Here is a 23,208-nt window from a genome sequence, read left to right as displayed (position 1 = left end):
GCCTTGGGCCCCAGTGAAACTAATGCTGGCCCTGAAACCTGCTTGTGGCCAGACCCCTGGTTGAGAATCACTGGCCTAGGGCACTGATAAAAGTCAGACTCATTTAAAAAAAAATATTTTCATGGTCCACAATTATAAATGCAATATTATTTATTTGAATTGTCTTCACAAATATTTAGTTTTAATTATACAAAGAATTGGGACAAAAGTACCTTAAAAACAACAACAACAACTTTTGTGGACTGCGCTAACAAATATTTAAGCATTTTGTAACTATGAGGTTCAAAAGTTAAAACAATCTTTCAGTTTGACTACAGTATATGTAAAAAAATTGGTCCAATTAGTCTTTTTGGATCTGAATATAATATTTAGCAAGGGATATCATTAAAAAAAAGGTTACCTGTAAGTGAAGTGGAGACAGTTTCACACTGTACGACTGACATTCTGTGGTAGTAGGTGAAGTATGTGACACATGAACAATAAATTGAATGGAGTCTCCCACTACATTACAAGAAACCACCTAGCGGGGAATAAATAAAATAAATCAATTTTTCATTCAAGGAACTTTCTACCTTGATCAGTTAGAAAAATTACGAAGTTCAAAAATGCAGGAGACAAGGACACTAGACTTTCGTTTCTGGAGACCAAAGTTCAAATCCTGACTGTAGTTTAAAGCATTTACAGCCACTACCTTTCTCGAAAATTGGAGGTTTTGACACAATCAAACGCTCCAAGTAAATTCCTTGACTGTCAAACATTCTCCACACCCACAAACTTAAAAAAAAAAAAAAAAAAAAAAAAAAAAGCAAAATTTTACTCAAAGATCACATTTTCCCATCAAAACATGATGGGACTCCATTTTTTCATATTTTGATGTAAAACTAGCCATCTTGTGAAAGTTTCACAAGACATTAAGATTTCTGGGTCACAAAATGGTCCGAATAAAATAATGAAGTCACTTTTGTGAAATTCCACAAAAGCAACGTGTCATTTTGGCACGCTGCTATCACAAAGATGAATTTTGTTCCATCATCCTAGTTTCCCTGTTTGCGAACAAAACAAAAAGCCATCATATAATTTGGCATAATTAGCCTCCTTGACTTAAGAGATCTTTGGTTGAACCAGAAAAGGTGTTGAAATTTAGTACTGAAGTGCATTGGTAGAGTTTGGGGTGAATATTCAAAAGACAAAGCTTGTGCAGTGCCTGCCTGCCTGCAATACATCTTGCTGCTTAACCCAAGGTAGCCAGTACATTTGCTTTTATGAACAGTAACTTTATTTATATACCTATAAATGCAAAATCTCATCCTGCCTCCTCCCCAAAGCCAATTTGGTTCAGGAATTGACTTTCTACATTCAAATAACTTGCAGTACACGTTTCACAACGCAGAGGAGCCCCAGATAAAGAAAATAATTCACTAAGGAGGTAGAATCACATCAGCAATCTTAAGTGTATAGACATCACAGTCACGCTCTTATAATTAGCAAGTACACTAACTCAGCATGAAGTCATCAATTTCAATTTCAGCATGAAGTCATCAATTTCTGATTCAGGATTTGTTTCATAGGAACATTTTAAGTATACTATTAAAGCACACAAATAGAATTTGTTACCTACTCATCTGCTCTGCAATCAGAGCTTAAGTTTTTTAAGTAAATCAATGTATCCTCTGGAAGAATGTGGGAGAGAAAACATGACAGCTCTTAATGTCTTAACCAACATCAGAAGAACCCTGGAAATCCACAGATATCTGCTTTATATCCACAGGTATCCGTATCCACGGCTGTGGATAGCCATGGATCATTTTTGCAGATCGGATGCGAATACAAATTTTGTATCCATGCAGGGCTCTAAACATCAGTCTCTCCTTTGATGCACTTCATCTCGAGGGCTCCATAGATCAAATCATGGAAAGGACAGGAACAGGTTTAAAAACAAAGTTTAAGACAAACTGGTGCAACTCCTGCACACAAGCAAGGCCTAAATAAATAAATACATTCTGTCCCAATTCACATCCCAAGATGCTTACAAATTGATTGTTTACTTTGATTTAATTAGATATTAGGAAAATACTTTCTAACTGTAAGGGTAATTAAGCACTGGAAAAGGTTTCCAATGGAGGTAACTGAATCCCATCATTGGAGATTTTTAAGAACAGATTAGAAAAAATACATGTCAGGGATGGCCTAGATTCAGGGGTTCTCAGAACAATTTTTTGGTGACCTCAGAGTGTGGCCAGCAACCCTTGCTGGTGGCCGCTCTGACAATTTTTCCAAGCCCAAGCTCCATCGCCCCAGGCTAAAGCCCAGAGCCAGAGCCCAGGCCCTGAAGCCCAAAGCTTGATGGGCGCGCACACTGGACCCCCATGTGTCTGCAGAGGCGCTGCCTGGAGCCTCTGGGAGGTTGCGTGGTGCAGTGTGCTGATCCCCTGCTGGCGGTGCCAGCAAACACCAAGGCAGCCAGGAGCAACAGCTGGGTGCTGCAGGGACGGACCACTGCTTTGCCTCCCTCCACTAGGGTTGCCAATTCTGGCTAGATGTATTCCTGGAGGTTTCATCTCATGACATACTATTTAATTAAATATTAATCTTTAATTCCTGAAGACTCCAGGACAATCCTAGAGGGATGTCAACCCTACCCTCCATCTCTGCCCAGGCGGCTATTGTGGGCACAGAAAATTCCCCTGCTGGCCACCCGTGACCATGGTGGCTGCATTGGAGAAAACGCTGGTCTAGGTATACTTAGTCCTGCCTCAGGGCAGGGGGCTGGACTAGATAACCTCTCAAATTTCCCTTCCAGCCCTACATTTCTATTATTAATGGCCTCAGGGCCAATCCATTAAGGCCTAGCCTTAACCATGAGTAAAGTCCAACCAATATTTCCCCTACAGTCCCTTTCCACCACCTCAAAAATATTCTTAAGAGGAGAAACAACAAGGAGTCTTTGTGGCACCTTAGAGACTAACAAATTTATCTGGGCATAAGCTTCCGTGGGCTAGAACCCACTTCATCAGATGCATGGAGTGGAAAATACAGGAGCAGGTATAAATACATGAGAAGTGTGAGGTCAGTCTAATGAGACAATTCAATTAACAGTAGGATACCAAGGGAGGAAAAATAACTTTTGTAGTGGTAATGAGAGTGACCATTTCCCTCTCTTTCCCCCAAGCTCCAAAAAAGTCTGTTTTCTTGAGAATTGATTTACAATTCTTATTTTCATTACCTATTTCAACAGTTGGTTATATAGTCCATAGGGTCACTAGCACAACTCCATAATAAAAATAAATAAAAAAAACAGTTTAAAATAAACAGCAAGCCAAATAAACAAATACACTCAATTTGCTTATCTCTCTCAGACTCAGCCCAGAAGTCCTTGGTTTCATTCTGCTTCAAACAGAAACATCATAACACTTCTTTCAAAGACTGAGAAATTTCTTTATAAAAGGTCATTCCTTCTAGGAGGTCTAATGTGTATACAGTTACCTACACAGGTAATAAAACTGTTTCCTTTATCCTAAAATGTGAAAGTCAGGCCTGCTTAGTTCTACACCCCCTGGAATGGGTGCTCCATCTTTTCATTCTGTACCTTGTCTCAATGGAATTAAAGCTAAAATAGCCAGTATTTGTATGGTGAATTTACACATTAAACAGTGTTCTTATCTTCTAGCTCTGGTTCTTTTCAGCTAACAAATCTTCTCTTATCCCCTGAGTTGTAATCAACAACAGTGGTTCTGAGCCACAAACTATTAAGTAAACAAACAAAAAAACAAAACTGTTAATTTCAAGCTCCATCACAGACGAATATTTGCAGATTTGTAGTTTTAATTCAACAAGTTTAGACACTATTTTAAGGAGAATGTGTCTATATAAATAAGAGTGTCTAAACTATTTTAAGTTTTCCCTTTCACTATTCACAGAAATTTTATCTCTCATTCTGATTTTAACTTTTCCCTCAGGCTCTCCAGATAGCTAAATTAGTAGGGGAACTTGTGCCTCAGTTTCTGTTTGCTCCCTCCTACCTCTCTAGAGAGCTATAAAATTTCAGCTACTCTTTTCTCCTTGAAGAAGTGGCAACATGCAGTTAAATAAATAAAATAAAGAGGTTTAGGGTTATTTTAGTTCATGTTTTTGTTTTATTTCAATTAAATTCACTTGTTATGTACTGGTACTATATAAACTCACACTCTTCACACATTGTTCTAAATGTTTCCCACTCCTCCGACATTCTTTTCTTCCTACCCCCTCTAAACGAGTGGGTCATAGCCCATAATGAAATGGATTTTTAAGTGGTAAATTCTTATCTTCCCAGTAGCAATATATTTAGGGTTTTTAAAGATGGCTGGCTATACGTATTTATTAAAACTCTCAGTGCAGCGATAACATTGGCTGGCCTTTTCTTTGAAAGAAAAGAAACAGGTGCTACTATATAACACAATTTTATTCCCAGATAAATAGCTTAATGAAGGTTGAGGGCATATCAGTAATTTAGGAATAAAAATCCTTATAAGAAAAAACACACCACTGGAAAGCCAGAAAATTAAAGTTAAGGTTAAATTTACAATAAACCAGTGTTTGAAGGTATACCAATTTATTCTTAGGTACCCAAACTATCTTAACTCTGCCCCCAGAGTAGTGACCGGAGAAAGACAGGACTCTCTTCTTCATCCACAACAGTTTCATCTCATCAGGGACCATACAAACCATTTTTACCTTTAAATCTTGCTAATATGTATTCTCAGCCTAAAACTTTCAATGTAGAGAACTTACTTCTTTTCTTAAAATTGTCTTAGCATCTGACTGGTGAGAAAAGGGAGACATCCAGGAGATTCACAGGAGTAGAACTATGCTTTGGTTATAAATGCTTGAGGCTTGCCAAGGGGTTAATGCCTACAAGGCTTTTGTCATCCTGTAACAGGGTGGGACTCTCAACCGTGGCGCCTCCTGCTGGCCCTCCTGGGTATTAGCTCTCCATGGTCTGCCTTCAGCTAGTGGGATCATGCCTGCAGTCACTGCTGTCTCCACTCTTTGGACCCACGTTGCTCCCTGCACCATAGCGTCCTCTTTTGGGCACAATCCTCCGGCTGTATCTCCCCACTTCCGGGGGACCAGCAGTCCTTAGTCCCACCACATGCCTCAGTGGCCAACTGCAGACCAAGGTCCAGCCCCTTGCCTCAGGGGCAAACTGCAATCTGGATACCGGACGCTCTTCTCATTGGCAAGTGAACCAGGCCCGCCCGCTACTCTGGGTCCCGACCCAGGGACCCTATAGTCAGCAGCCATCTACTGCCCTCCTCCAACCTGCTGCCTATTTTCCCTGGGCCACTTCCCCCGTAGCCCTAGCACCCTCTCAGCCCTTATTGCTAGGCCCCAGCCTGGCAGTGGTCAGCCAGCGGCTCACCCTCACACTCTGCTGCCCCTGCCCAGCACTGCTCTATCTATGACACTTCTTCAGGCAGCCAGCCAGTCCTCCCCCCTTGCCTTCCAGGGAGAAACTCCTTTCTGCTCTGCTGAGCTGCCCTTTATATATGGCCCCCGCCAGCCCTGATTGGCTGCTCCAGCAAGCCTTCCTTCCTTCCTATTGGTGGGCTCAATAAGCCTTTTCCTGATTAGTGGTTTCTGCGCAGCCTCCCTGGTGCTGCTTTTAACCCCTTCTTCTCCCTGTGTGGGGCAGCTGCCCCACCACACATCCTCAATGCAAGGGATGCCCTCTCAAAGAAAGGTGTATCCAAACATTCCCAGCTGACCTTTGCCAGGGAGAATCCAACTCACAGCTAATAACCCAGAGCTCACCTAGCAGCTTACTGAATGACACAAACAGACAAACAAGCAGAGAAGTCTCTGCATTTGTCTCCCCCTTCTAACTCAGGCCCACCTCTGCTATTCCAGAGGCAGATTTTAGTCTGGATCAGAGCAAGGTTGTTGGCAAAATAATTAGAAGACACCCCAGAGCGTGGCATAGTCAACCTTACTGATTAAGGACAACACAAATTAATCAGGCTGTTCACTGCCCAAAACAGTTCTGTTGATCAGGACTTTGTGGATATTTTGGCAAAAGAAAATAAGCCTTTCTTTGGTTCTTACGCACCCACAACATAGGGTTTTCAAGACTGTTTATGCTATAACCATATCAGATTTGGCACAAGACCCATGACTGGAATTCTAGCCATCTTCCCTCTCACATGCAAAAGTCTTCTATCATGGAAACCTGTGAGGACAAAGTGTGGGGTAGAGGGGTTTAGGGCCATACTATCAATAGTCATAGACCATGGAATATAAAGTCCTACCAAGCTTCAGTGCCATGTTGATTGAAGAGCATCTAGTCTAAGTTGTCAAACTGATCACTTCTTTAAGTCACAGAAGGTTAACGATTAAAAATAGATTCTTCACTCTAAAGAAAGTGCTTCCCACACTCAAAATGAGAAACCAATTCACTGCAGGGATTTGATCTCCACTCCTCACCATCAGAAATCCTAGCCCAAGGATTCTGCGCATGGCCCAACTGTACTAGTAGAGGCAGAAGACACCTGAGACAGTCTCACGGTAGACAAGAGAGCCTAAGATAATTCAGAGGAATCACAGTCTCCGTGGAAATTTACACAACTTTGTTCAATCAATACTGACTGGTGTAATACTATCACAGAGCGAAAATCAGTCAGCTCCACCAGGGATTCTTCTGTGCAGCAAGTAATCTATATACCAATGCCAGTTTTTACACCAACTCAGGACTGTTACACTCTAGATTAACACACTATTTAATCAAGCTTTGGAGCTGAGGGAGATTTATTAGATTCAGATGTAACCAAAACAGCCATACAATCTCTCCAAACTTATGCTCAATTAAGAACCTAATAGAAAGCCTCCAGGTTAACATGAGCCTAGAAGTTTCAGAGTAGCAGCCGTGTTAGTCTGTATCCGCAAAAGGAACAGGAGTACTTGTGGCAAAACCTTAGAGACTAACAAATGTATTTGAGTATAACCTTTAATGGGCTACAGCCCACTTCATCGGATGCATAGAAGGGAACATATAGCAAGATTTTTTACACATATATATACACACACACAAGTTGGAAGTTACCATACAAACTGAGAGAGGCTAATTAGTTAAGAGGAGCTATTATTAGCAGGAGAAAAAAAAACTTTCATAGTGATAATTGAGATGGCCCATTTAGACGGGTGACAAGAAGGTGTGAGAATACTTAACTTAAGGAAATAGATTCAATATGTATAATGACCCAGCCATGCCCAGTCTCTATTTAAACCCAAGTTAATGACATCTACTTTGCATATTAATTCAAGCTCAGCAGTTTCTCGTTGGAGTCTGTTTTTGAAGCTTTTCTGTTGCAAAATTGTCACCCTTAAATCTTTTACTGAGTGGCCAGAGAGGCTGAAATGTTCTCCTACCGGTTTTTGAATGTTATGATTCCTGATGTCAGATTTGTGTCCATTTATTCTTTTGCATAGAGACTGTCCAGTTTAGCCAATGTACATGGCAGAGGGGCAATGTACAAGGCACATGATGGCATATCTCACACTGGTAGATGTGCAGGTGAACAAGCCCCTGATGGCATGGCTAATGTGATTAGACACTATGGTGGTGTCACTTGAATAAATATGTGGACAGAGTTGGCACTGTTGCAAGGATAGGTTCCTGGGTTAGTGTTTTTGTTGTGTGGTTGCTGGTGAGTATTTGCTTCAGGTTGGGGGGCTGTCTCCCACGATCTGTGAGAGTGAGGGATCATTTTTCAAGATAGATTGTAAAATCTTTGATGATGCACTGGAGAGGTTTTAGTTGGGGGCTGAAGGTGACGGCTAGTGGTGTTCTGTTATTTTCTTTATTGGGCCTGTCTTGTAGTAGGTGATTTCTGGGTACTCTTCTGGCTCTGTCAATCTGTTTTTTCACTTCAGCAGGTGGGTATTGTAGTTCTAAGAATGCTTGATAGAGATCTGGTAGGTGTTTGTCTCTGTCTGAGGGGTTGGACCAAATGTGGTTGTATTTTAGAGATTGGCTGTAGACAATGGATTATGTGGTGTGGACAGGGTGACAGCTGGAGACATGTAGGTAGGAACAGAGGTCAGGAGGTTTCCGGTATAGGGTGGTGTTTATGTGACCATCGCTTATTAGTACAGTAGTGTCCAGGAAATGGACCGCTTGTGTGGATTGGTCTAGGCTGAAGTTGATGGTGGGATGGAAATTGTTGAAATCATGGTGGAATTCCTCAAGGGCTTCTTTTCCATGGGTCCAGATGATGAAGATGTTATCAATATAGCGCAAGTAGAGTAGGGGCATTAGGGCATGAGAGCTGAGGAAGCGTTGTTCTAAGTCAGCCATAAAAACGTTAGCATACTGTGGGGCCATGCGGGTACCCATAGCAGTGCCGCTGATTTGAAGGTATACATTGTCCCCAAATGTGAAATAGTTGTGGGTGAGGACAAAGTCACAAAGGTCAGCCACCAGGTTTGCTGTGACATTATCAGGGATACTGTTCCTGATGGCTTGTAGTCTATCTTTGTGTGGAATGTTGGTGTAGAGGGCTTCTACATCCATAGTGGCCAGGAGGGTGTTTTCTAGACACCGATGGATTGTAGTTTCCTCAGGAAGTCAGTTTTGTCTTGAAGATAGCTGGAAGTGCTGGTAGCGTAGGGCCTGAGGAGAAAGTCTACATTGACAGCAGGATTGTCTGGCTGAGTGCCAATGCCTGAGATGATGGGGGCGTCCAGGATTCCCAGGTTTATGGATCTTGGGAAGCAGATAGAATACCCCTGGTCGGTTTCATCCAGCCAGATCTCAGAAATACAAAAATCAGAGACCTCATCCAAGGACATGCCTGGGTTAACCTTATTAGGCAGTGACCTTCAATAAGCAGTGTGAATCACAGATCATGTTTCTTTCCTGCCAGTAATCTGGAGTCTCTCCTCAGGAGTTCAGAGTAAGAAGATGGGATGGATCTGAAACACCTCAAGTGTGTTTTAAAACTAACGGATTGTCTTTTGCATTACTGGTCTTTACCTGCTCCTTATCTCTCTTCGTCAGCTCCAAAAGGGATTGAAAGTCTCCAACCCCTACAATGGTGCTACTCTATGCCACCAGCTCTTGGCAACATTGCTCAACTCTCCCAGGCAACCTACAGAAGCACTGAAGTGGCACAGTTGCAATGGCAGAGTAGCTGAATAAGGCCCTCAAGGGCAGGCTGCAAAGCCCAGCTGAAAAAAATCACATGGCTGATTAGCCCACTAAATGAAGCTTTCCTTTCTCTAAACCACTTCCTCTCCCCCTCACCCCCGGCGGAATTTTTAGGGTATGAAGAATATGTCAAGCAGGCAATGTCAAGGAGGAAAAGGAGGGAGACTTTTGGTTGTAGCTTATAACCAACTAAATAGATTTCAAAACTTGCTCTTGCCTAGGCCAAATCCTTATGTGCCAAGTTCCAGACAAGAGGAAAAAAACCAAAAGCAAACCACAAAACTTTTACTGCCAAGCAAAAAGCCTTCTGGAAACAGGTGATGGAAATGCTGACCAAGTAAAGCAAAGCAATGCAAGTATTTCTTAAAAAAAAAAAAAAAAATCACTTCATTCTATACATTTAGGCCCTGTCCAAACTATATTTTTTAATTGATTTTGTAACTGGTTAGAGCTTTGGTCACCTTAACTTGCAACAAGTCACATGGTTCAGTCTGCATCCACACAGCCATTTTTCTGCCATTACAACCATGTTTGCCCACATGTTTGCTTCCTGGAAAATGCACCCATTTCTTAGATGTTAACTCTTCAAGGAAGGAACAAAGTGTGTTGGGTTAGGTTTGCACAGTGCCTGGCATAATGGGGCCCCTATCCTAAGTGGGATCTCTGAGATCTACTGCAAAAATAAAAAACAACAACATTCTGGCCAGATATCCACTAATAGCTCAGTAGGAGATATAGTGCCCTGGTAGACTTGTTCACAGAGTAGAACCAGCATCATATGTACTAATGCACTCAGGTATGTCCTACTGCAGAGAGAGCTGAGAGGAAGGAGGACTAATCACACAGAGGAGAAACCATGGGGTTCTTTTTTGTGTTGAGTGTGTTTATGCATAATATTATACATACATGTATTTACTTTACTGTCATTTTGTCCTTTCACTCTAATTCCTCTGTTGCATCCACTGTTGAGTTGTCACAATCCTAGTTGTGAGCTCTGAGGAAGGGATTGGTTTTGGTTTTTTTTAAATTAGGTTTGTAAAGCACATGGCATAATGGAGCCCAGATCCTTGGCTGAGGCCTCTGGATGATCTTTTAATACCATCATAAATATAAGGGCAACCAGTTTGGCACAAGAAGACAGCCATGTGCCAGACATTCCTCTGGCAAAATACTCTTGGCTGCCACAGCGTTGATAACGTGGGGCCTGGTCACACACCAAATTTAGAACCACCGATGCTAATAACTAGTTACAAACTCAAGTTGAAAGTTGCAATGTGGGCCTAAAAAAACGTTTCAGTTATGTATTATAGAATTTCCCATTCTAATTTAATGTATTTGTATGGACAGACCAGTTCCAAGAACAGAACAATACAAAAGAGCTACTTATTTCTCCATGGATTTACTATCAATGCTCTTTGGATTTTCAATTAATGTCCTACAAGGAAACTACCAGAGTTTGCTAGAAAAAAAAAACCCTGTGCATTTAAAAAGGGAGAGAAAGTACCTATCAAAGGGCTCCTTCTTTAATTTACAATTATTGTGCATAGAGGCAAAAGATATTTGAATTTCATGCAGGGTGTGTCTTAAGACAAGAAGAGTAAAGAAATTCATAGATAAGGTTGAAGTCATTTCCATAAAAACCTGCCTATATGATTAAGACAGCATTCAACCCAGTCTTATCTGTAGCTGACTTTTTCGCCAAAATGTTTCTCACTGGAAAATGTAGATCTGTCAACACCAAAACTTATCAGTCTCAACTAAGCTCCCATCAGAAAGGTTTTTAGATCCAGGATGTTTTCGTTTGGGGTATTTTTGGGGGGTGGGGGGAAGAGAAGGAGGAGAAGGAGAAAAGGAGGGAAATGCAAGAGACCCAGATGAATGCCTAAATGGGATATGGGAGACCCAGGTTCTAGAGCAGGTACATCCCAGGGGAGTGCCCTAATCACCAGGCTATTGATTTTTCTGGTCTGGCTGGTTCTCCCTCCCCCTCCCCAAAATCCCCCAATCTCCATCTTATGTTTGTTCCACAAAAAAATATTTATATAGATTCAGAGATTAAGGCCAGAAGGGTCTACCATAATCATCTAGTCTGACCTCCTGTATAAAACAGGCCACAGAGCTTCCCTGGTTGAATTAATTCCTGCTTGCACTAAAACATCTCTTAGAAAAGAACATCAATCTTGATTTAAAAGTTTAAAAAAGGTCTCACTTTGGTTCTGATGCAGAACAAAAAACAAATGTTGAAACTTCAAACCTTTTTGCAAAATGCAATTGTTGTTTTCTTGCTACCCCTAGTCCTATCCATATAGGTAAGCCTATTTCAACCTATGTTTCTAAATCATGCTACATAAATCATGCTACATCATCGGTGAGGTCCAACACCACAGCATGATTCTGTAAGTCTTGGTCTCATCTACACAGGCAAGACCAAAGCAGATTTTAACCTCTTGGGAATACTACCATGTTGTAAGTGAGTCACCCAGCACAGCAGTTTTCCCTAGTACAGACAGGGCCTTGCTCACCCTGTTTTGCTTAGGCATTGAAGATCACATGAAATGTAAGGCCATCTACTACAGTAGATCCCTACTAATCATCTCTCTCTCAGACACACACACCTGCCCCCAGTTCTCAAAGTATTAACAGCAGAGCGTAATACTAAAAATATTATGATGTATCTTAAGTATTTGAAATTAGACTACAGTTGTCAGAGGAAGTGAGGAGGTATACATTTTGCAATGCACTATTTGTTCTTGCTTGCTAATTTTTAAAGTCAGAAACTTGTAATGGGTCTCCCAGGCATTAGTGCAAGTCAATGACATTCTGTTAGACATACACATTTTAAAGTCCATGTTAACACATACACAGTAATATACTTCATTTGTACAAGGGGGCCACATTTCAGTTGACATGGCAACCTTAACTTTAAATAGCAAAGGATCTGATCCAGTGGTGGCCCAAAGCAGTCATAATACTGGCAGATCCAGCCTCTATAGGATTCCCCCCGTGTTGGGGAATCTAATGTGAAGCCAACATAATAACAACATTATAGCATCCTAGCCCCAACTGCTGGAGAAAAAGGAGATGTTGGAGGGCATCTTGACATCCTGGGAGTTAAGACTCCCCTAACTTACTTTGTGGACTGGCTCAGTCATCAGCTAGCCTCAGGATTAGGGGTGTACAAACACTCAGGTCTTACTCTGAATGCAGCTCTGCCATATCAAATGATCTGGGCCCTTCCCTTCCACTCAACTAAGAGTTTGTTATTAAAAAACAAACAAACAAACAAAAACAAACCTACAATCGGGGAACCTAAAGCTAGACTACTCTGACATATGTGCATAGTTCACAGGACTAATAGGAACAGAGAATTAATAAGAGAGTGGGTGCTTAGTACCTGTGAGAATCAGGCCATTTTGTGTCAGGGACCTAACTGTAGGCACTTAAATTTGAAAACTTAGTCATTAGCCTCTACAATTTTGTCCAAATTATGCCACCCCATGCAACTTCCACTGAAGTCAGTAGAGTTGTGCTTGTGCATCTCATGGAAAGAATGTGCATATTCCAATGGCCACATTCGGTCTTGTTTTAATGTTGTGTGCTTCCTTAAGGAAAAAAAAAAAAAAAAGTGTTCATATGCTAGTTCTCACTTAATACCTACTTAGGGTGACTTTCCGGACCCATTAAAGACCAGGACAAAATTCCCATTGAATTCAACGGGGCCAAGATTTCACCTTTAGACTTTGTACCTACTTGCCCTATTCTTATCTGGTTGCAGTTAAGTAAAACTTTTAATCAACAAAACAGAAGTGAGTAAGAGACGGTTAGAAGTACTTTATTCTCCAGAATGTTCCTTTCCTTCCCCACCCTAAGCAGACTAACAGTAATGAGAGGGGGAAATAATGGGAAAACAACATTTGGCCATGTGACCTTGACAGATGCATAAAACTAAGAAGCAGCTCAGTTTTGTGGTCAATTGCTAGCAGCCCTGAAACACACTCTGAAACTTATAATTGGCTCATATAAGCATGCACAGGGTTTACAACAGTCCATAACTCAGAAAGTCCATTGCCAAGCTTAGTATTTTAAAAAGGAGTAACGATTTTAATCTATTAAAAGCTTAGTATTTTAAAAAGGAGTAACGATTTTAATCTATTAAGAGAAAACAAAGTTTACCTTCTCTTGGGCTGACTTTACAACACTTACAACCCGTCTAACTGCTAGCTCCAGTGGCTGAGGAGTTGTGTCTTCTTCAAATGTAAGCAACAATGAATCCTAAGAAACAAGTAACACGTTTTAATTAAATTATTTTCACTTGAAAATAATAGAGACACTGTCATTAAAGTTTTTGAAACCATCAGATAGTGTGAGTTTTCATATATAAAATTGCAGGGATTTTTAATCTTATCCACTATGCTCCACTACATAATGCAAGGAACGTCCTGGAAAACTTGTGCTGAATTTCACTCTCATAAGGCCTGATCCTGACTCATCTTGACAGCAATGGGAGGTGAGGGCACTCAGCATATTGCAGGTAGTTCTACTGAATTCAATGAAGCTACTCTCATGAGTAAGGTTCTCTCACACCTACCATAATATAAATATTTAAAAATAATAGTAACAACTGTTTTCAGGATTCAGCCTAATAACACGAATACTATTCTACAGCATGTTATACGGCTGGCTGCATGATCTATCCCAAAATGAAGAGATCTTTCAAACAATCGTTTGAAAGATCTTTAAACACACAACAATATTTCTGCAAAGTATTAAAAATAAAAAACACCCCACGCCTACAAAACTGACCAGAACCTAGGAAGAATATGATGTAAACGTAACACACACAAAGAGGGGGAGAGAGAGATCCCTAAAATCCACTGCTTTGTGAAGTCATGTTTTCAGAAACAACAGTAATTACATTTTACTCATGCTGTGTGTGCTCATTGGCTGCTGCTGCTGCATTAACAGACTGCCCAGGTTAAGTTTTGCTTTGGTATAAAAAAAGAGTACACATGGAGGAATTTCATTAGTGTTGTGATGCTGACATTGTTCTGAGCGTTTGGGAACCTAGCTGAGGGAGTAACAACATAGTGCAGTGTCAGGCAGCGAATTCATCAAAAGAAAAGGCTACAGAGGCTCTTTTGGGGAGGGGGTGTGAGTGAGAGAGAGAATGTTGTTTTCTGTATCTGTCTGCCTACAGAGTGATGTTAATTTCTGTCTCCTGGAACCTGTCCCCAATTCATTACAATTCTTAAAACATTTATTTTTGCCGAACTCTGTCCTTCATCCTTTATCATAACACCCATAATTTCCTCACACATCACTGGTATTTTAAGAGGACAATCAAAGGTACTTCCAATCAACCTTCCCCATTTACAATAATGCCTGGAGAATTTTAAATTTCATACACACATACGGGTTGCTTAGAAATAATAGATTGCTAACAAAAGAACACTGGCTTGAGGAGATGGTGCTGAAAAATACACATAAAAATCTACTCTCGGAAACATAACATTTCCCAGATGGTTAGAATTGGGTATTTCCATTGACACAGCAAAGTTTCAATTTCAGTCCAGGAAATTACAGTAGGTTGTTGTGGGCCGACCTACCCTTGCATCCTCCCTTCAGATCCAGAGTTTTGTTTTTTAATACTATATATAAAGTTTTACGTCCTTTACACAAAGATACTGGGACTAGAAAGGTAGGTCAAATATTGTGCATGCCAATTCAGACAATTTTTTTTAAGTTTTACATAAAATCCAAACATAAGTTGCATGACTGACACAAGGTTGAACATTATCTTATTTTACTCTATTCTGCTCCACTCTACAAGACTGAGATCTGCCAGACAAACAAAAATAAGTTAAACAGAAGTAAACATCAAAAATCTGAAATGTGTTCAAAAACCATAAATGAGAGGGGCTGGAATTGACCAGTTTTGAGAGTTCTATACAGGGGAAAAAAAGTCTGGCTCATGATTATGCTCAAATAAATTTGTTAGTCTCTAAGGTGCCACAAGTACTCCTTTTCTTTTGGCTCATGATTGACATTAGAGTCACGTGACAAGTCAGGCAGTTTCTACTATTTACCTCAGAGGTACAGGACAATGTTATCAATTGCATATGCAGAGTCTATCTTGATTGGTTGAGAGGTCAGCAACACCCTCTCTCCTGCACTTCTAGCCATCTCCCTTCTATATATTTTTTTTAAAGGAAATAGTGGCTAGAACAGGAAAATTTCTAGATTTCACTGGTAAAGATATTCTGAATAAGTGTCCCCATACATATATTTACTTCTTGTTTTGGCAAACATGGTAAATAGTGGGCAGGGCAAAGCAGGAGTCAAATAATGACATTCACTGTAACATAATCAAATCAGGTAAACGTTATATATGTTTTATTAACAAATGTTTCTACAGTTAGCGTTTTTCATAGTCCCAAAAAGACTTGATTCATGGTTAGCAAACATAAGAATAAAACCAGAGTCTGGTGAAGTTCTAGCATGTTATTGGGATAGACAACACTTATTTAGCTTTCGTGGCAGACTCTGCAACCACAAGAGTGCTCTGCAGGGGAGATGTAAGCCTTTGGGTCAGATTCTACTTTCAGTTACACCAGCGTACATCCAGTTCACTGATGCTTTATACTCCTGATTTGTACAGATGTAATGGAAAGCAAAATTTGGCTCTTGCATTTTCAAATTCATATGTATTTACCAAAATAGATTTGCCTTTTTAATGGAATGACAGTTTAATAAAGTGGAAGGAATCGTACTGATTTGGTAGGAAGTGGGAAGAAAGAGATTTTAGTTTAAAGCTTCCAGAAGGCAACTATGAGGAACAGTGAGTATTGTAAAACGTCAACATTTGGAAGGGAAAAATAACTTGATAATGTCCTTACACTGTAATCTTAAAAATCTGAGGCTCGGTTTTCAAAATTACTCTCCAGGACTTTAACCTACACAAAAATGCAGAAACAAAAGCCACAACAGTATTTGAAAGTCTACATATAGGATCCTTTTGGAATAAGAGTTATAAAGCCATTTCCCCACTCCCTTTTCACCAGGTTCACTTCGATTTGAAATTAATCAACAGGGTTACAGTCCCATGAAACAGGACTGGGGAAACAGATCTCCATTCAAAACCATGCGATCTCAAGGAACACATACTTGCAATAAGTGCAGGTGCCCACATTATGGGATCACAGACGATCGCCACGTCGTTTTCAGTGCAAGATTTTCACGATTATTTTTTCCCCCCAGTATAGACGGCCACTTACCCCTCTCACTTTGGCTTCTGCATTCAGGGCTGTTATCCAAGCTTTCTGCCACTGGGTCCTCCAGCTGTTCAGAGACAGCACCCAGGCCAACAGGGTGTCATTTCCCTGCAGAAGTTCATCCGACGACGGCGGTTTCCTCCGGCTGTTCCGCAGAGCCACCAGAGCATATTGCACCAGGTAGATGGCCAGAGTGACCAGGGCAGCCACAAACAGAGTGACCAGGGCAAACCACTGCATCTCGTCCACCCAATACGCCGGCCAAGCCATGACTGCACGGAACCGGCCAGCTGCCCCTCTCTCCGCCCGTACGGGCTCCCCGTGCCAGGGTCCCGCGCCGCGCCGGGGGAGAGACGCTCAAGGCATTTGCTTCTCCCGCGCGACCGCAGCCCGCCCGCTGAGAGCCCCGCGCCGCGGCGGGGACGCGGCTCGCCCTTCGCAGTGCAGCGGCCGGCGCTGGCTGGCGCAAAGTCCGGCCCGAGGGCGCGCCCGGGCAGCGCAAGCCGGGAAGACCCCGCCCCGCAGCCCCGAGCGGAGGGAAACGGCCGCCAGGCCCGGCCCGCGTCGGCCACGCCCGCAGGGGCCACTAGGGTCCCGCGCCCCGCTGAGGCCCAGGGGCCCCTGGCCGGCAGCCTGCGCCGCTGCGTCCTCTGCGCGCTGCCCAGCCCAGGCCGCGCGGGGCCGGGAGCCTTGCAAGGGCCGGGCCGGGCGGGCACCGCCGTCGCATGGCGCCGCGGCCTCTCCGGCGGGCGGGGCGGGGCGGGGCGGGCGCTGGGCAGGACCAGAGCTCCGCGCGCCGCGCCGCTCCGCCCCCGCTTCAACCTGGAGCCGGTGGCCGCTGCCGCCCCTTCCCCGGCCCTTCCCCGCCTGCGCCCCCTCACAGCCCCCGGCTCCTTCGTCCTTAAAGGCGCCGCAGCCCCCGCCAGCGCCCTGCCTTTGCAAACCCACGGGCGCATCGCCAGCCCAGCCAGGAGCCGCAGCCTCCCAGGCGCTTGGGGTGACAGGGTAGGAAATGGGGGAGCGGGGCGGGACGGGGGGGGGGCTTCGGAGGGGCGGCGAAGTGCGCGGCGATGGGCTGCCGTGGTGTCGTTCGTGCAGATGGGTAACAGAGATGTCCCTCCTGTGAGGTGCATGCCGCAGACATGGAAGTGCAGTGAAGTCACCGCGTTCATTGCTTTCTTCGTGCAGCCCCCTCGGCTTGGACCAGCTTCCCCGCGCCACGTTCCCCCTGCAGCTCTTTAAAAAAACCCCTCTGAGCCAGCTCTCCTCCTGTTCCTTGGGGTGAAATTATTGACCCACCCTCTCCCTGGCTGGGCCAGTCCATCTCAAAAAATTGTGGAGATTTATGAGAATTTTTAAAACATTTCTGATACAAAAACTGGGGTTGAAATGTCCAACACTGGAAACATTTCAAACAGCTCTATATAAACTGGTTTTTAAAACCCAGCAAAAATGATTTTGAAAAGATTGAAATGTTGACCAGCCCTGGTCAGAATGGAGTACCACCATGGCAAGATCAGAAAGCATAGAGCCTGCTCACAGACTCCTTTGTCCCGTGCAAGCCACCCAGCCAGCTCTGCAAGGGCACAGGGGAGTTTATGATGCTGGCCAAGGGTGTATAGAGGTCAGAGCCAGTGGGATCACAATTCAGACAAGGTATTCTTAGTATTATTTGTAGTTCAGTAGCACACAGAGATCCCAACCAAATTTAGGGCCCCATTGTGCTAAGAAACATACAAAATCATAATGTAAAAGACAGTTTCTGCCTGAACAGTTTGCAAATTAAATACATAAGACTAGTTGGGAGGAGAAGCGGAGAAACAGAAAGGTGAAGTGACTTGCCCAAGATCATATATCACACCCAGGAACAGAACTCTTGTCCTCTTGGGCACAGATAGCTCAGGGGTTTAAGCACTGGCCTGCTAAACCCAGGGTTGTGAGTTCAATCCTTGAGGAGGCCATTAAGAGATCTGGGGCAAACATTGGGGACTGGTCCTGCTTTGAGCAGGGGGTTGGACTAGATGACCTCCTGAGGTCCCTTCCAACTCTGATATTCTATGATTCTATGTAGATCATGTGTGTGGGGCACAGTGTTAGAAAAAAGCTGTCTTGGTGCTCTGAACTCTGAGTTGGAGTATTTGGAGAAGGGTTTAATTTCCCCCATTGGCTCAAACTGACATTTGTTTTCATGTTGGATTTGTAATTCTCCAGTTTTACAGTTTGTTTTTCTGTCCTAATTCCTGCACAGCTTGATAGGACTTAGTGACACATCCTGGTGTTTGCTTCTCCCTTCCACCAATTACACTAACTTGAGTAGTCGCCATTGTTTCCTCCCTCATTCACTCTCTGACCATGCCTACGCTAGCTAATTAACTGTTTCTAATTGAACTGGTGGAACAGAACCAACTGAAGTCCAAGTAAATGAGTGTGCCCACATTAGACACGGTGATTTGTGTTCTGTGCCATTACAGTTTTGGTCCATGTTCTAACTGGTACTGTTCTAAATTGCTTTAGTTGCAATGCCTTCTGGGTATCTATCCCACAATTTCAAGCACATCTTCCAGAAGCAAGGGATTCTGAGAGATTTCAAAGGCCACCAGTGCAATATTGGATAGTAGTGGGAGGGCTACTTGAACCATTGTCCATCTACTGTCATTAAACATTACAGACCGGAACCATGCTAATTCAAACACTATTTGGCTGTTTAGAGCACTTGTTGCAGAGTGTTTTACATGCCTGCTAAGTGGACCAAACAGTTTTTAGAATTGCTGTAGTGTAGACAAGTGCTTTAGGCAGGGTGTGTGATGAGAATAACTGCTCCAATCTATGTGGAACAGATGGGAATCTAAATAAAGGTACTGGACAGGACACAAATTGGAGGCAGGTGCCCAACTTTCATTGCCCTTTTTGCCTTTGAAAATCTCCCCTGAGATTGCTGTATGACTGGTAAACAACATTTTAGAAGGGATCAACCCCCATTTCTCTATAACAGCATATGAGCATTTTAGGGGGAGAGCCCCCATAATAACACTTTTGAAAGAGTAACACTCCGCAATAGCATTTTTGGGGAGAGTAGCCCGCAATAGCTTTCCCACCCATCCATTTCACAGGATGCTTTTTTTTTTTTTTTAAAGCAGGCAGGAAAGAGGGAAGTGTACAAGAGTTTACTATAAATTTTCTCTTCTTCCATCATCCCATGACAGAGGGGGGAATCAAGGCTCAACTGTTCTTTCCTCCAACCTCAAAATCCTTAACTTTTATGGCAGGGGTGTCAAACTCATTGGAAGAAGAGGGCTGAATTCTACATTTAATTATGATTCATGGCCCAGGGTATAAATTCAGGACTATATACTCTCAATAAGACATTGATGTCAATTGGCAGTTTGCACAGATATCAAGGAAAGGATATGGTCTTTATGCAGTAACTAAATGTTTTGTTGTTATTTGTTCAGTACCTCATTGTCTCATTCATCTTCAGTATGCACCCTTTTTGTTTTCAATATGTTTCTGTTTAAGCCTACTGCTGTTTATTTCTCCTTCTTCTCCATCTTCCTTTCTCAATTTCTTCCCCCTCCCCTGTCTTTGGGAATCTCCTCTGTTCTCTGAATTCCCTTCTTCCCTGCAGCAATTCCAGGTTTCCAACCATGTGGGCTGCGTTCCCATCCTCTTCCTAATCTACCCACTAAAATGATGAGTGATTAAAATATTAAATATTGATGTTGGCACTGAAGTGTCACCCAAAGCAATGGTTCTCAACCTTTTTTTACCCAGGGACCCCTAAACTTAAATTGACAAACTTGCAGAATCCCAACTCCCCATCATTATTTTGTTGCTCATAATTTGTTTCTTTCACATTATTTTAATAGTTATCATGAATATTACTGTAGATAAATTATTTGAATAGATCAACAAAACACAGCAAATTAAAATATTGACAGCTTATTAATGCCAGAGAGGTTTTCAAACTGTGGGGCATGTCCATCTAGGGGGGCTCGGGGAGGGAACGCCACCTCCACTCCCTGACTCACTTCAGTGAGCCACCCAGCAGAAATCTGGGGGGGAGGCCACAACCAAAAATTGCAGCGTCACTCCAGAAGAGAGATCTCCTCCTACCATCAGAAGGGGTTGCCTCACAGCCATTGACTCCACAGGCAGCAGCTAGCCAAGGAGATACACCACTGCTCTGCTTTGCTGCATCAACACTTCAGAGAGCAGGGCCAAATGGAAGGCACAAATCTGGTGTGTGTGTGGGGGGGAGGATGTGACCTCCTGTGCCCCCTCCCACATGTCACCGCTGGTTGCTGGCACATTCATGGACCCCCTAGATTATACTGGCAGACCCCTACCTGCATGCAGACCACAGGTTAAGAACCACTGTAAAGTCTATATTCCAATCAGCTTTAGATGATTACCAGTGCAGACAGAAAATCGAAGCTGAGATTCTGGAGAATCTGAACACGTCATGGTGACCACATAAATAAATTATGTTCTAGCCACATGTTTGACACCCCTGCTCTCTGTCTCCTCCAGAATCAGCTCCTTGTCTTTCTGAGAAAGCCTGCAGGTAGCAGCAGCCGCGGATTCGAGGCTCTGCAGCCTCTGCTTCATGTGCATGCTCTCAGGCTGCTATTTACCCTCCCACACCCGTGCCTCTTAGATGTTTATCTGCCACAACTATCCATTTCCAAGCAAGTGAAAAGTGAGAAATAGAGACAGAAGGGCTGTGCATGGGACAGGGATACATTACTTAATACATTATTTTAAAAGAGCAAACATAAGTTGCCAGGGTCCTTAAGTCTATGGGAGATTTGCCTGAGAAAGGACTGCAGGATTTGGCCCTACTGTACTTACGTATAGTGTAATATCCACTTGTACCTTTAAATTTGTCAGGGCAAGGACGTGTCATTTGTCTGGCCCAGTCAATTTGCTGTATGGGGATGGGAAAGATGGTGTAGGACACTGGACACAAGGGTTCAATTCCTGGCTCAGCTACAGACTCCCTGTAGTACTGTAGGCAAGTGACTTAACCTGCCCCATACTTCAGTTCCCCATCTATACAATGGGGATATTATGTCCCTATCTCACAGGAGTGTTATGAGGCTAAAATCTCATAATGAATGAGGTGATAAGAGTTAGATGTAATAGAATATTGTATATAAATAATAATACAGTAATAACTGCCCCCGGAAATATGACTGGCTGACACATTTGAATAGATATTATTACTCTCAAAGTTTTATAAAATCTGTTATTATTAGAAATGTTTTTCAAATGTAAGGATTTTGTGTTTTGCTTTTTTTTAAGTTTGGTTTTAGACATTCCCCTGCAGTGCTTGCAATTCAAACACTGCACCATTGTGCTGGGGAATCAGAGGCTGCAAAGGGAGCTTCCTAGAAACTAACTAGAAGCAAAAGTATCAGAGGGGTAGCCGTGTTATTCTGTATCCACAAAATCAACGAGGAGTCCGGTGGCACCTTAAAGACTAACAGATTTATTTGGGCATAAGCTTTTGTGGGTAAAAAAACCACTTCTTCAGATGCATTTAGTGAAAATTACAGATGCAAGCATAAATATATTGACACATGAAGAGAAGAAGCTTATGCCTAAATAAATCTGGTAGTCTTTAAGGTGCCACCAGACTTCTTCTTGTTTTTTAGAAGCAAAAGTGAAAGTGACTAGCTTAATTTCATTGCTCAGACTCAGTTAAGTGCAAACTATGTATTTGTACTCTAGAGCGCAGGTATGAGAAGTAACACCTGCAGGGGGGCATCCAGATCTGACCTACCGCACAGCTACCTCCTGCCTGAAACCTTCCTGAGACTATGGCTGTCATAAAAATAAAGGGAAAGGTAACCACCTTTCTCTATACAGTGCTATAAAATCTCTCCTGGCCAGAGGCAAAACCCTTTCACCTGTAAGGGGTTAAGAAGCTAAGATAACCTCGCTGGCACCTGACCAAAATGACCAATGAGGAGACAAGATACTTTCAAATCGGGAGAGGGGGACACACAAAGGGTTCGGCTGTCTGTGTGATGCTTTTGCCAGGAACAGATCAGGAATGCAGTCTCAGAAACTCTGTTAAGTTAGTAAGTAATCTAGCTAGAAATGTGTTAGATTTCCTTTTGTTTAATGGCTGATAAAATACGCTGTGCTGAATGGAATGTATATTCCTGTTTTTGTGTCTTTTTGTAACTTAAGGTTTTGCCTAGACGGATTCTCTATGTTTTGAATCTGATTACCCTGTAAGGTATTTACCATCCTGATTTTACAGAGGTGATTCTTTTATCTTTTCTTTAATTAAAATTCTTCTTTTAAGAACCTGATTGATTTTTCATTGCTTTTAAGATCCAAGGGTTTGGGTCTGTGTTCACCTGTACAAATTGGTGAGGATTTTTATCAAGCCTTCCCCAGGAAAGGGGGTGTAGGGCTTGGGGGGATATTTTGGGGGAAGACGTCTCCAAGAGGACTCTTTCCCCATTCTTTGTTTAACACGCTTCGTGGTGGCAGCATAGGGTTCAAGGACAAAGCAAAGTTTGTACCTTGGGGAATTTTTTAACCAAAGCTGGTAAGAATAAGCTTAGGGGATCTTTCATGCAGGTCCCCATATCTGTACCCTAGAGTTCAGAGTGGGCAAGGAACCTTGACAATGGCAATCTCATATGTTTGTGCTGTCTGTGAGGCTTTGGAGCAACTGGTGCCCTCCACCCCACCCCCATGACAGCAGAAGTTGGCCACCTTCCCAAAAAGAGAGGGCAG

At 42.7% G+C, this 23,208-nt stretch overlaps 1 protein-coding gene across 2 annotated transcripts in view; it reads right to left on the bottom strand.

The window, feature by feature from the left end:
• C2CD2 (C2 calcium dependent domain containing 2) overlaps window positions 1-17,203 on the bottom strand; it is a 54,138-nt gene extending 36,935 nt beyond the window's left edge. For both annotated transcript variants that reach the window (XR_012160807.1, XM_073359954.1), the window contains exons 1-3: window positions 16,456-17,203; window positions 13,355-13,453; window positions 401-520 (exon numbers count right to left, since the gene is read on the bottom strand). Coding sequence is in view for 1 of the 2 variants with exons in the window: in XM_073359954.1 (XP_073216055.1) it covers window positions 401-520; window positions 13,355-13,453; window positions 16,456-16,722 (486 nt within the window). In the remaining variant the exon portion in view is untranslated. The remainder of the gene's footprint in view (window positions 1-400; window positions 521-13,354; window positions 13,454-16,455) is intronic.
• Between the last annotated feature and the right edge of the window lie 6,005 nt (window positions 17,204-23,208).

The sequence above is a fragment of the Lepidochelys kempii genome, chromosome 1 (genome assembly GCF_965140265.1).
Source record: "Lepidochelys kempii isolate rLepKem1 chromosome 1, rLepKem1.hap2, whole genome shotgun sequence".
NCBI lineage: Eukaryota > Metazoa > Chordata > Testudines > Cheloniidae > Lepidochelys > Lepidochelys kempii.
Note: the sequence above shows the minus strand (reverse complement) of the source record. Positions and strands in the feature narration are given on the sequence as shown.